Consider the following 13,785-nt stretch of genomic DNA (forward strand, 5'->3'; position numbering starts at 1 on the left):
AATAGAGATTAGATAATTTCCCGAGCATGAAAGTGTGTGTTCTGACTGTATTGGAGATTATAATGTGTGCTCGTGCATCAGAAATCTTTGTTGTATCCTCTTATTCTTTTTGTGATGAGAAGCAATAAAGAGAGGGAGCGATTGCACACAATTCGATCATGGAAATATATAGGGAGCCACAAGAAGTTTTAGGATCATTGATTTGCATTTTGTGTGATTACTAACATCCGTTTTTTCTGTGATTTTGTTGCAGGTAGACATGCTGAAGAAGAGCTTATGCAAATCGCTCGAACCATAGAGAGTGGAATTTCCAGTACAACCACAGAGAAGAAAATATAGACGCCGTGGATATTTGACATTCAGACCCCCGGTGGATGAAGGAGCCGTCAGAAATTGGAAGAATAAATGCATGCTGAGAACTAGATAATGTGATCAGGCATTAGAATGATGCGATTCTTATCACATGTTCTGGATATCAGGAGGAGTATTGTGTGTATTCACAGACAGTGCACCGTATCTGGCTTATGATGAAACTTAATGAGAGAAACAGTCTACTGAAATGGAGCACGAGGGGCTTATCTTGTCAATCATATCATGTAATCCAAGTTCGGGAGGATGTTTATTTAATAGTGGTAGGATGCCTCTGCGTGCATTGTTATGAGAAGGATATAGCACCTCTTCTTTGTTTATAAATACAGATGCACAAGGTACAAATGAGACAATCCCAATACAATATTTCTCAAAATTTTAAGCATTCATGATATATAATTTTCTTATTGGCAAGAATTGAATGATTGATCTAAGCTGGTGAATTTAAAACTATTGGCAAATATTTTTATGCGTTATCTGGAGTCAAATTGCAGTGAATAGAGCATCGTTTCAGAGTGTCTTCATTGCATTTTATTTAAGGCATATCAGTAAGGAGTTTTTATTTTTATTTCTACAAAGTTTTAGATATTAAATATTATATGATTCTATCCTTTAAGATTGTTGTTTCTTCTGTGAATGATACATTGTCTGATCAATTATATACTTTTAGACTTGATAATCAAAAAGTCAGTGGAATATTAAATTGCTTCTGTGCTTGCATCTATTTTGTCTCTTTGAGAGTTAAAACCAAATAGACTAGTCTGAATGTGCTTAGATATAATTGATTAAATTGCATCCTGATAATCAAATTGTCTGCAATTTAGTAAATCAAACTTCATAAAGTTGTACATTGAAGCTTGTAATATTGACTTGATTTCTCCCTCTTTTAAAGCCTCGGCACTAGTCGTTAAGTTGCTTATAGTTTCCAATTCATATGCTAGTAAACATTTCATATCTATCAGTTGAGAATTAATATATTCATTTGTCATCTCCATTATATCTCTTTATTTAAAACAATCTCGCATTTATTTAAACATTATCTTTTTTCCCTTTTCAACATTTACAAGCTTGAAGCAATCATATTTCAAAGTTATTACTCAAGAATTATATTCACTTAAGCAATCTAGAAGTTTCCTAATCTTCTTGCCATTTTGGGAGACTTTCATTGCATTTGTTCAATCTGCCTTAAACATCTTGGATCTAAGATTGTTGTCCAATATCAGGTGCACCTGCCTTGGTTTTGCAAAACCAGAAGTGCAGAGGATCCAGATCAAATTGATTGATCCTATCAAGTTGGTCATAACCAGTTGGATATCCCAACATCGAGTTGGCAAGACTTGTAGGATTCCAATCTGCGGTTTTGGGAACCAACATGTTCTATAACAATCCTCCCTAGCTAAGAAAGAGTGTTAAGTTTGTAGCTTTAATTAGGATTGATTCGATCATGAGATACATAGTTGATGGTAAATCATCATTTAGACAAATATTCTTATATATAAAATATTACACACACACACACACACATATATATTATATTATATACATATGGTTATTTATATTATTGTTGATATGTTATTATTATCTAATGATGATTAACCATAGAGACATATCTCCTCTCATATTTATAAGTAGTCAAATTTGCATTTGGAACACAAATATAACAATGACAGTGTTATAACATTTGTAGAAAACGATCCCTAGTTACTCAACAAAGTCAACTGTTGGTTCCAATAAGTTCAATTGAGTTAGAGGAGTTGAGTGATGCTCTCAGTTTTTATTTCGAGCCTCTAGTTTGGGCTCCAAGAATCTTGGAGAGAGCGTCTATGTATCGTAAGTCACCCCGTCAGATTCATTCATCATCTTTCTTCATCGAGATCACTCTGGTGTAGTCAGATTTCGATTCTGATGCTTCTTCAATTGTTTTTGCAAGACGAGTGAATTATTATTATTATTCCTCTAGGTATGTTACGGTTGCTATTTTTGTTGTTGTATGTCGGTCACCTCAATATCATAGCTCATTGGAACCAAGTTGAACAGTGGTCTTGTGTGGGAAAATATTATATTATGGTGGAAAAGGTCATTTTTGGGAGCCAAAAGCAATTAATAAATAATATTATAATGGCACTTTATTATATTTTAATATTGTGTTGAGGAAGCTTCTTAAATGGAGTTCATTTGGGAAACTTGTGTCATTTGGAGATTATAAATGTGACCCTATTTCATGAGATAAGCATCCGATTATCTAATTATCTGATTATCTTATTTGCTTTTGTTGTCTTGGTGACCATTTCTGAGGGTTCTGATTGTTTACCGACAACACTGATTTTTAATGCCCTTGCTGAAGTATAAGGGTTTGTTTCTGAGAATTGTATTTGCAATCATTTTACAATTTAGCTGCTGAGGTATATCAAATTGCTTTGCTTCTCTACTAATCCTATTGTGTCTAAGAATTCGATTCTTGCATGAAGAATTAATTGATTTGTGAAGGGAGTTTGGGTTGTTGAATACAGAAGTTTATCTGTGATTACTGTTATTGAGAAGTTTGATTGTGCAAGTGGTTAAGAACTTAAGACTGAATTCTGAGATCTAATTGAAGGCTGAGACTGAATTTGAGTTGCATTCAATACCTTTGCATTTCCTGATTGAGAGTTCGACCTGAATGCTGGAGGGCTACTGACACATTATAAGGCAGTGGTTTGACATTACACAGGGCTGTGTTTATCCTTGGAAGGTCTGCATTTCAATTCCAAGGGCCAGCGTTGAGAAATAGGGAGCCTGCGTCAAGAATTTAAGGGCCTGGTTGTTTTCTTGGAGCCTGCGTGCGTAATTTAGAGCCCATGCAGCATATATTGGGAGTTGCATTTAGAATGAAGGCCAGCAGACTTGAGCGATCTGCCTATCCTGGATGATTATAGGTAATATCAGGACTGTGGTAGCTGCACGTGGAGCTAGGAAGATTTTGTTGGGCAGACTTTTGCATTTCTGGTGTTACAATCTCAACATTATAACAGTTGCCACGTTTGACTGCTGTAGCATATCATTCCAGGGCTGTGATCTGTGGTGAAGCTGAATGCTTATAATGCATACCATTTCCAGGATCCATGTTCTCTTTTTTAATAAATGAAATGTAACTTTTAATTGCTTTGAGCAAACAGTGAATGGTACAAGAAATTGTTTTGTTGAGCAAAGGCATTGGAATTAATTATAAATGATCACTAGCTAAAAATACATAATTTGTTGATTAAATCAGACTAGAGCAATCTCCTTATATATTCAGTAGCACTAGCTGGTATGGGAAAATGCTGCCAAGTGTTTGACGAAATGTCAAACCATCGAATTGTGAAAGAAATTGAGGTCTGATTAAGCTATAACCGGGTTGAGGGTTATTACAATATTGGATCAAAGCATATGTGAGCTTCATTGTAACTTATCTGGCATTGTGATGCTACATATAATATTTACTTTCATTGTAATACTTTGTATTGGATTTTGAGTCCGGAAGGTGGCTTTGACCTTCACCCTTGAGCAGTGTGTTCTCTTTTTGTTCTCTCAACTCCTAACAGGGTTGCAGACCTTTTACAGGGTCTTGTCTCCTAACAGGGACATATGTACTAAATGCTATGTAACGACTTCTAACAGCGTCAAGTCATCTAACAAAAACATTTTCAGAGTAGTGCATCATCTTATGGGTTCAAATCCCTCCAGCGTTTTCCCTTGGCCAAGGTTTCCTCGAGCACAAAATCATGGTGTTATGAGTTCTCTTTTGATGTATGCTTTACTTTTATGCATTGGGTTGTGGACGTTTATGGTTAAGTTGTAAAATATTAAATTGGTTTAATAGTGTTGCAACACTCATTCACCAACCCACCCTCCCCAAGCTCCCCGCTCTAAGTGTTGCTTGATCCTAACAAGTGGAAAAGTTCAAATCAAAGTTTTCAACCATTTTTGGGGTGGAGCACCACCAAGATGAAGGAGAAGCAGATTGGAGAGGCATGGGGTGACTTGGAAAAGCTGTTGATTTTTCTGCATTCGAGAGAGGCAGAGCAAGAAATCAGGTTGAGGGGCAGCCGAGGGTGGTGAAAAGAGGAAAGAAGAAGACACAGGAGGGAGGCCAGATAGCAGAAGCGGGAACAACCCCAACAAGGAAGAAAAATAAAGGACACTTGACAAAGGGGAGGAATGTCTATCCCGGTTAAGAGCAGGGAAGCCATGCAGAAGGCTTAGATGGGATACTCCAGCACCAGGTTTTTTAAAGTATATAGCTTTGTCTAATATTATACCTCTGTCCAGATAGATGTAGCCCAACTTTGGCAGTAGGTTGGGATTATTAGTGCATTGAGTAATGGATGTCTAGGGTTGTAAACACATTTTGGTTGATGATATTGGTAATGTATATAAAGCTAACTGTAAGCACAGATAGGAGACAGAGATGTGGGAGTGTTAGACTGTTATGACAGATATGCCAACTTGAATAGTGGAAGCTTTGATGTAATGATGTATTTTTTATTTTCTATTAATACAAATCAAACAATTACCAGTCAAAGAAAACGATATACATCAAATAACAAATAGCTGACATTGGTCTACCAGTGTTAAACTAAGAAAAACTAAAATTTGACACCATTTACAAGAATCACTAAAATAATAAAAACTTTGACGTATAGGAAAGCAAATGAAACCAATTATGCACTAAAACAATGATAAAACTAAAGTAAATATCTTTTCTATCACAAAATGTACATAAATCATGAAAAAGAAAAGTTTTTACATCCTGCAATGCATTCTGGATAAATGGGAAGACAGAAAACCTAATGCTCTCTTATTATCCACTCTTTCTAGTGATCATGTGTCTAGATAGATATTGACTTAGTTCACCTTTCGGCCTTCCAGGCATAAGTTGCACATAATAAGTTTATGAACATGATACAAGTGCCCCTTTAACTGATCTATGTTTTTGAACTCTCTTTCCCATTTATGCAACTCGTTTCCTGAATCTTTAGACATGGAATTTTTTTCACAAACACTGCAGCTCAACCTGCACATTGCTTTGATCATTTTGTAATGTTGCTCGTCATCAAAATAAGATAGAGTGTCTGAGTGAAACCAATAATCACCAACTTTCCCATCATTTGCACCGGCTGGCAGGGCAATGAAATCCTTTATGGACTTTGTATAGTCTCCTAGAGCCTGTTCACATACCATACAGCTTTTGTTCATCATGAAAGTTACAAAACTTCAATTACTAATGTTACCACACAGAGAATCTTTACATCCATTACGAAGATGAAAAGGTAATATTATAAAGAGAATAGCAATCAATACAGACCTTAGTTACAAAAACAGTTAGGCACTCTTGTTTGCAAATGCAACAATGTTTGTCATCAAGTATAAAACGCAACCTTGCAGTGCATGTTGAGCATACTTCACTGTGGCCACATGGACCATATGCCAACCACTCAAGCGGTTCTGCACAAACAGCACAGCAGTCTTCCATTCCTTTCACGACTGAGATCTCAACTGAATTCTGAAATTGTAAATAAGTAATCCATTAATCATCTCTTGGTATCTCGTTGGGCATTAAACAGGATTTACATCAAGGTAAACAAATATAAAAAAGACATACAATGTTTTGTACCCCTATCAATCAGTGATGGATCATCCTTTAAGTTGGTGAGGCACACTTATCAAAAGATGTATGAAATATGTGGCTTTAATTTGCAATGAATTAAAAGGGCTTTTATTTGATCAATTTAGAATTTTGCAATTCACCAGTGTGGTGGCTATCTCTCCATGGATAATGATGGTCAAAGAGTTGTTATTTATACACAATTCACATTAAAATTGTAATGTCATGTTCTTCTCTGTAGTAGTTATGATTCTATCATCCGGCAGAATACAAATTTCACATTGTCAGAAATCAATAGCCCATATATATTACATAAATTTAACAGAGGAAAGCATCTCCTAATACTTAGGATAATTTTCCAAGGGAAGAATTCCGTCCTCAAAATATGGAAAATTTCATGTACTTAAAGATGAGAAACTTATGAAAATCACAAGTTTTTTCAATAAAATTACATTATCAAAAAAATCACAATTTTCTTCTCTGTAGCAGTTATGATTCTCCCATCCAGCAGAATGCAAATTTCATGTTGTCAGAAATCAATAGCCCATATATGTTACATAAATTTAACAGGGGAAAGCATCTCCTAATCCTTAGGATCATTTTCCAAGGGAGGAACTCCGTCCTCAAGACATGGAAAATTTCATGTACTTAAAGATGAGAAACTCATGAAAATCACAAGTTTTTTCAATAAAATTTGTCAAGGTGATATGTTATAAAAAAATCACACTTATAGACGAAGGAAGCTGAGACTGGAAGGTATGGGAGCTCAGACGCTTACTCGGATGCTGCTATTGGTGGTTCTGGGGCTACCCTTGCTTCCTCTGCTGCTTCTTATAGCGTTATCCCTGCCACTGGTGAATCTGCAATGAACTGGGTCACCTTGGATCGAACTCGCTAACTGATTTTCTTTATTTTTTTCCCTCTGATCTCTGCAGCAACTTTTTCTGATTTTTTCCCGAACTTAACCCAGTTTTCTCCCAATTTAATCCTTGATAACTGAAGAGTCTTCATTATTTGGTTTGCCTAATTACTCCCAAGAGAGATTTTGCTGCTGTGCCTATGAATGCATTACGGGTAGTGTTCCTTCTCAACAAGCGTGAGAATTTTTTGCAAAGACTGTGTCAGGGCTCAAATCTCATGTTATGTTTTGCTCAAGTTCCTTCCCTGAAATCGCTGGAAATATCGGTCAAACCAAAATGTTGAAGTTTAGTGGTTTAGGTTTTAACATTTATCATTTCCGTTTTCAACATTTTTTTGAGACCCGCCACACAAAGGGAAATAGCACTTCGACTGTAGCACAAAAGAAAATATTGAACGCAGGTCACCAAATTCAAGATTTTTGCAGGTCGCAGGTCGCCGAGTATTCTGGAATCTGTATTACCGTTTTGTGAAGAACAATATTTAGGCACAGTATCCTGGAGCATAGCATGCGTATTAAATTTTGTACATACTGTCTTTAATATTTGTTAAAGTATGTAGCTTCAGTCAGGCATATCTGTGATCAATGGTATATACAAATATATTAGTATGATTACATACTGTTATATAAACATACATATATATAATCCATTTAAATAATATTCTGCATATGATCACTTCTTCTATCTGAGATTGTATCTCAGTAATGATCAAGATATATTCCAATCCCTGTGTGTTTAAGATCATTATCAATCTGCATTATTATCTCTATCGGGCTATGATTGAAACAAGTTCATTGTGATCGGTAATTTAAGCTTAGACTTTTGTTATCTCTAACAAATACCATAACGGGTATGATAGTCAATCACCAAACAGGTGTGACAGTGAATGGTCATTCGGAGACATGCCTATTCACTCTCACACCCTTCCTTGATGCATTTATACTCGATCTGCCTGATATTGCAAGGCATCGAAATCTATTAATGCCAGCAGATCCAAAGGAACATTAGCATCACAGTTTAAAAGAACATTTCATTCATATTACTGTAGAGTATTATATATATTCTGGAATAAATTAGTTCCATTGATTAGAGTTTGAACCTGCAAATTAAATCATACATCAGTCAGTGCTATTTTGAAATCTGATAGAAACTCTACATGGTATCAAAGCCTTGTTAAGGAAAGATCTTACTAAGTTTAAGAGATCAGATTTTCACATTGAGTTGCAGTCTCTTACTATTCTTCAAAAATGACAAACATGTTAAGATTTGAATACCACCTTACGAGTGCAGACAACTTCAAATATTGATGCTATTAAAAGAGAGCAAATTAGAATCCTTTGTAAAAGAAGAAAAGGAAGAACCAAAAGATGATCCAAAGTAAACTCTATGGAATGAGAATAATGAGAAAGCCATGAAATAATAGTGGATGTTGTTCGAGATCATATAGTGTAATGTCCCCATTTTTCCCAGCATTGGAGTTTCGGGGATTACCCTATTGTTGTGATCCTTGTAGGCTAATTATTGTGGACCGAGGGTCTTATGTGGTAGTGGCTTGGCTTGGGAGGGTCTTATCTTCTCCACATTTCAGTAAGCTACAAGTTGGTCTTCGTTTGGCTCAGATCAAACTTCGTTTGGGCTTAGTTTTGTGTACATACTATTTGTGGTAAGTTGGTGTTGATTGAGATGGGCCCTTTCTATTTTTGAAAAGTGCATTTGGTCACATGGAGAAATAATAAGTATGACTCCTATTTCAAACAGCATATTTAAATGATGAGTATTTTAGGAGTTATTATATTTTTAGTGTCCAAATTATTATTAATTATTAAATAGCTTATTATAAAGTTATAATTTAACTTTATAATTTCACTTAAGTTGAGAGTTGACTTATCATTGGAAAGTGTCATTTATTAATTAGTTAAGCCAAATCAAGTGAAAGAATCTAAAGGAAGCTTCTAATTAATGTTGTGTGGTGAAGCTTCTTGAGTGAAGTTACATTTTGGCAACAAAAGGGAATTTGGAGGTTATAAATACAAGTCCATTTGTTGAGAAAAGCACACTTAAAAGTATATTTGTTTTTTATCGCCTTTGTGGCTTTTTTTTGAGTTCTGAATTGTGAGCCCTTGCTGAAGTATAAGGGTCTCCGAGTTTCTAATGTTTGAAGTCACTACTGATGTATAGTGGTTTCATTGGTCAAATCTCCTATCTGTCATTATCCGTGTCTGGGAGATTGGCATTATAATTTTGAGATTCTCATTGGCAATTGTGCTGGAGTATACAACTGTCAAATTCTCCAACTGTAATCACTGTGGCAACGGAGATTAACATTCTAAAGGAAGTTAACTGAATTTTTGTTACAGACTTAGCAGTTGAAATTAAGTTTCAATTTGGGGCATATTTGTGACTGTCGTTTCAAGTCTGGAGCAGCATGTGGGGTTGATGTTTGTCTGAACACCATATCTACAAGTTGGCGGGTTGCTGAAAAGGACAATAGGACACGTATCTACTGCAAACCTGGCACACTACAATTGACCTACGACCAGCTTGTGTAGTCTACGATTTGCATTACAACTAGACGTTACTAAATATACTGCTTATGACTGGTATTCAGAGCAATACCAATCGTAGCAGACTGGTGCAATTGAGTCTTGGCTTGCGTTGATGGGATAGGGAGTGTTCTAGCCGCCTCTAGCTTAAATTCTGGATTCTCCTTTCAACGGGCAGCACCAAGGATTATGCTATGGAAGAAATCAGGTTCCAATATTAAATAGAAATTGGAACTCGATACATGTAGATTGTATTTCCTTTTCCATTTAAAATTATAAGTAATGCTGGAGCTGTGTTGTTAGTATATCTTCTGAAAATTTAATAAAAATAAATAGATATAGAAACATTGTTCATTGGCATTGATAATTCTATCAGAGCATATGTAGAATTTTTACAATGGTATCAGATGCTTGCTTGGAAAGTGTTTGATGTAATGTCAAACCATTCAATGTGAAAGAAATTGATGCTTGATTTAGCTTTAACCAAACAAGGTTTTTACAGTGGTATCAAAGTGGTTTCCTGCCAGCATACAGGAATTGGGCTAAGTTATTATTTTGGTTGGTGCTTACTTCTGAGATTGTTAGATTAATTTTGTCATTAGTATGGTGTCATGGATGGTGATAGGAGATTCATTCCAGGTAGATATTATACTCGTAGAAGACATACTTCTCTGCCTAGGGATGGAGAATCTAAGATACATGGTATTGTAAAGTCGGATGATGCAGTTGTTGGCATGAGTCCCCAGGATTATGCATTTGATGGTGATGCAATGATACAGTCATATCGACGTTGGTGGCTACTTTTGGGCCGATTGAGCCATCTATGGAGGAATTTAGTGATATGCATGCAATTGTTGATGTGTGTTCTAATGATGGCGCACCTATTGATGATTATGAGTTTTCATCAACAACAGATTCGGTTCAATTTTCTATTACGGCAGTTAGTATTATTCCTGTGTCCTCATATTTTGATGTGGCTACACCTATTGTTGATATAGTTGGCATGAGTGCTTATGGTTCGCCTGTAGCTACATCTTTTTCAACGATTATTGGTGATGATCAAGATTCTTATGTGGGCGGATGTAGGGAAGAAGGGGATGGATAGATCTTCTATGGAGTTGCCTTCTGGTGACATTCTAACATCTACATCATTTGCACAAGTTTTGGGTGTGAGGTTGCAGGACATGTGCTTAGTCTTGATGATGCTTGATTGTAGTTGGTTTAGTGTTTACAGAGATGTCACGAACTTCTTCATTTGGGATCCAGGTAGAGGTTGGAGTTCACTGTATTGCCGAATTGCTTGAGGACAAGCAATCTTAGAGAGGAAGGACTGTAATGTCCCCATTTTTCCCAACATTGGAGTTTCAGGGATTAGCCTATTATTGTGATCCTCATAGGCTAATTATTATGGATAGAGAGTCTTATGTGGCAATGGGTTGGCTTGGGAGGGTCTTATCTTCTCCACATTTCAGTAAGCTACAGGTTGGTCTTCGTTTGGCTCAGATCGAACTTTATTTGGGCTTAGTTTTGTGTACATACTATTTGTGGTAAGTTGGTGTTGATTGAGATGGACCCTTTCTATTTTTGGAAGTGCATTTGGTCAAATGGAGAAATAATAGGTATGACTCCTATTTCAGACGGCATATTTAAATAATGAGTATTTTGGGAGTTGTTATATTTTTAGTGGCCAAATTATTATTAATTATTAAATGGCTTATTATGAAGTTATAATTTCACTTTATAATTTCACTTAAGAGTTGAGTTGTCATTGGAAAGTGTCATTTATTAATTAGTTAAGCCAAGTCAAGTGAGAGAATCTAAAAGAAGCTTCTAATTAATGTTGTGTGGTGAAGCTTCCTGAGTGAAGTTACATTTTGGCAACAAAAGGAAATTTGGAAGTTATAAATACAAGCCCATTTGTTGGTAAAAGAACGCTTGAAAATATATTTGTTTTTTATTGCCTTTGTGGCTTTTTCCTGAGTTTTGAATTGTGAGCCCTTGCTGAAGTATAAAGGTCTCTAAGTTTCTGATTTTTGAAGTCATTGCTGATGTATAGTGGTTTCACTGGTCAAATCTCCTATCTGTCATTATCTGTGTCTAGGAGATTGGCGTTATAATTCTGAGATTCTCATTGGCATTTGCTGGAGTATACAGTTGTTGAATTCTCCAACTATAATCACTGTGGCTACGGAGATTAACATTCTGAAGGAAGTTGACTGAATTTTTGTTACAGACTTAGCAGTTCAAATTAAGATTCAATTTGGGGCATATTTGTGACTACAGTTTCAAGTCTCAAGCAGTATGTGGGGTTGATGTTTGTTTGAACACCATATCTACAAGTTGGCGGGTTGCTGAAAAGGACAATAGGGCAAGTATCTACTGCAGACCTGGCACACAGGAATTGGCCTACGGCCAGCTTGTGTAGTCTACGATCTACATTATAGATGGACGTTACTGAATATACTGTTTATGACCGGCATTCAAAGCAATACCAATCATAGCAAACTGGTGCAATTGAGTATTGGCTTGCGTTGATGGGATAGGGAGTGTTCTAGCAGCCTCTAGTTTAAATTCTGGATTCTCCTTTCAGCTGGAAGCACCAAGGAATATGCTATGGAAGAAATCAGGTTCCAGTATTAAATAGAAATTGGAACTTGATACATGTAAATTGTATTTCCTTTTCCATTTAAAATTATAAATAATGTTGGAGCTGTGTTATTAGTATATCTTATGAAAATTTAATAAAAACAAAAATACATAGAAACATTGTTCATTGGCATAAATAATTCTATCAGAGCATACGTAGAATTTTTATAGTGGTATCAAATGCTTGCTAGGAAAGTGTTTGATGTAATGTCAAACCATTCAATGTGAAAGAAATTGATGGTTGATTTAGCTTTCACTAGACAGGGTTTTTACATATAGTACCTATTGTGGCAAAACATGTAACAACATATTGCATGTTTAAAGCTCTTGAAAACGCATTTATAGTAAATAACACTAGCAGAAAACTTGCTCTTAAAAGACAAATGAATAACACTAGCATGAATAAAGGAGAATCAGCAAATGCCTTCTTCATGAGAATCACTGAATTAAGAGATCAATTATCTTCAATATGTTATGAGATTGACAACCAAGAGTTATCCCTAATAGCATTAGGAGGATGACCAAATTCTTGGGAGTCATGTGTACAAGGTATAAGTGCAAGATCTAAACTTCCAAAATTAGATCAATTAAGATTTGATTGTCTTCAAGAAGAGTCGAGACTAATGACTAAAGGAAAACAAAAGAATATAGATGAAGACATTCATTTTCTTAACACCAACTCTCAAAAGAAGGGTAAGAAGAAAAACTCCAAACGGAAAAGAAACTTTCCTGGAAAAGAACCTTCAAAACAGAAGAAAGATCTATCTAAAATTCAATGTCTCAGATGTGATCAATATGGACATTATGCACTAAGTTGTCTTGATCGATCAAAACTTCAAGCATCATTTGCCAAAATTGATAAATCAATTGAAGGTCAAGATCTTGAGAAGTGTGCCTTCTACTCAGCCTTCTCTAGTCAAATATCAACCAACTCCAACATTTGGATAGTTGACAATGGATCTTCAAGACACATCACTAAATATCAAGATAATCTAGAGAGCATGCAAATAGAAACAAATGAAGAAGTTACAATTGGTGATGATTCTGCACATTCTGTAAAAGGAATTGGGACCTGTACCATCAAATTAAAATTAGGAAAATCTATTCAGCTTTCTAGAGTTCTATATGTACCAGATATTAAAAAGAATTTAATATCTATATCAGCACATGAAAATGATGGTTATAGAGTCACATTTATGGAAGGTAAAGTACTAGCATGGGCAAAGAATTCAACTATAAAGAAGGCTCAAACTATAGGAGTGAGACAAGGGCTGCTATATGAACTTTGCACTAAGACAAACCATGCACTTGTTCATGAGACCTCATATTCAAATGAAATCTGGCATCGAAGCTTAGCTCATATCAACTTTTGTGCCCCAACATCTATGGGGAAGTTGGTAACTGGAATGCCCAAATTAAGTCAAATTCAAAATGAATCTTGTAAAGGTTGGCCTTGGGGAAAACACAAAAAAATCATTTCCTCATAGTTTAAGCAAACTAAAGATGTGCTAGAACTAGTACACTCTGACCTATGTGGAGCCATGTTTATACCATCCTTGGAAGGTTTTTGGTACTATGTGATATTTGTTGATGACTTTTCAAAGAAGACATGGATATACTTCCTTAAGTGCAAATAATTTGAAGAGATTCTTTCTAAATTTAAAGAATTCAAAACTATCAC

The 13,785-nt window shown here is 35.6% G+C and overlaps 1 protein-coding gene across 2 annotated transcripts in view; it reads right to left on the minus strand.

Moving 5' to 3' along the window:
- The window catches only part of LOC149570722 (uncharacterized), a 102,599-nt gene that overhangs the window by 64,515 nt on the left and 24,299 nt on the right, over positions 1 to 13,785 (minus strand). Inside the window, exons 2-4 of one of the 2 annotated variants that reach the window (XM_089823256.1) lie at positions 6,774 to 7,490; positions 5,696 to 5,893; positions 5,245 to 5,556 (exon numbers count right to left, since the gene is read on the minus strand). In XM_089823256.1, the coding sequence (XP_089679382.1) occupies positions 5,245 to 5,556; positions 5,696 to 5,863 (480 nt within the window). In that variant the 5' untranslated portion in view covers positions 5,864 to 5,893; positions 6,774 to 7,490. The remainder of the gene's footprint in view (positions 1 to 5,244; positions 5,557 to 5,695; positions 5,894 to 6,773; positions 7,491 to 13,785) is intronic. The other variant, XM_089823255.1, reaches the window with a different exon arrangement.

The sequence above is a fragment of the Cupressus sempervirens genome, chromosome 3 (assembly GCF_028749045.1).
Source record: "Cupressus sempervirens isolate cs-2001-9-10 chromosome 3, ASM2874904v1, whole genome shotgun sequence".
In the NCBI taxonomy this organism is placed as follows: domain Eukaryota; kingdom Viridiplantae; phylum Streptophyta; class Pinopsida; order Cupressales; family Cupressaceae; genus Cupressus; species Cupressus sempervirens.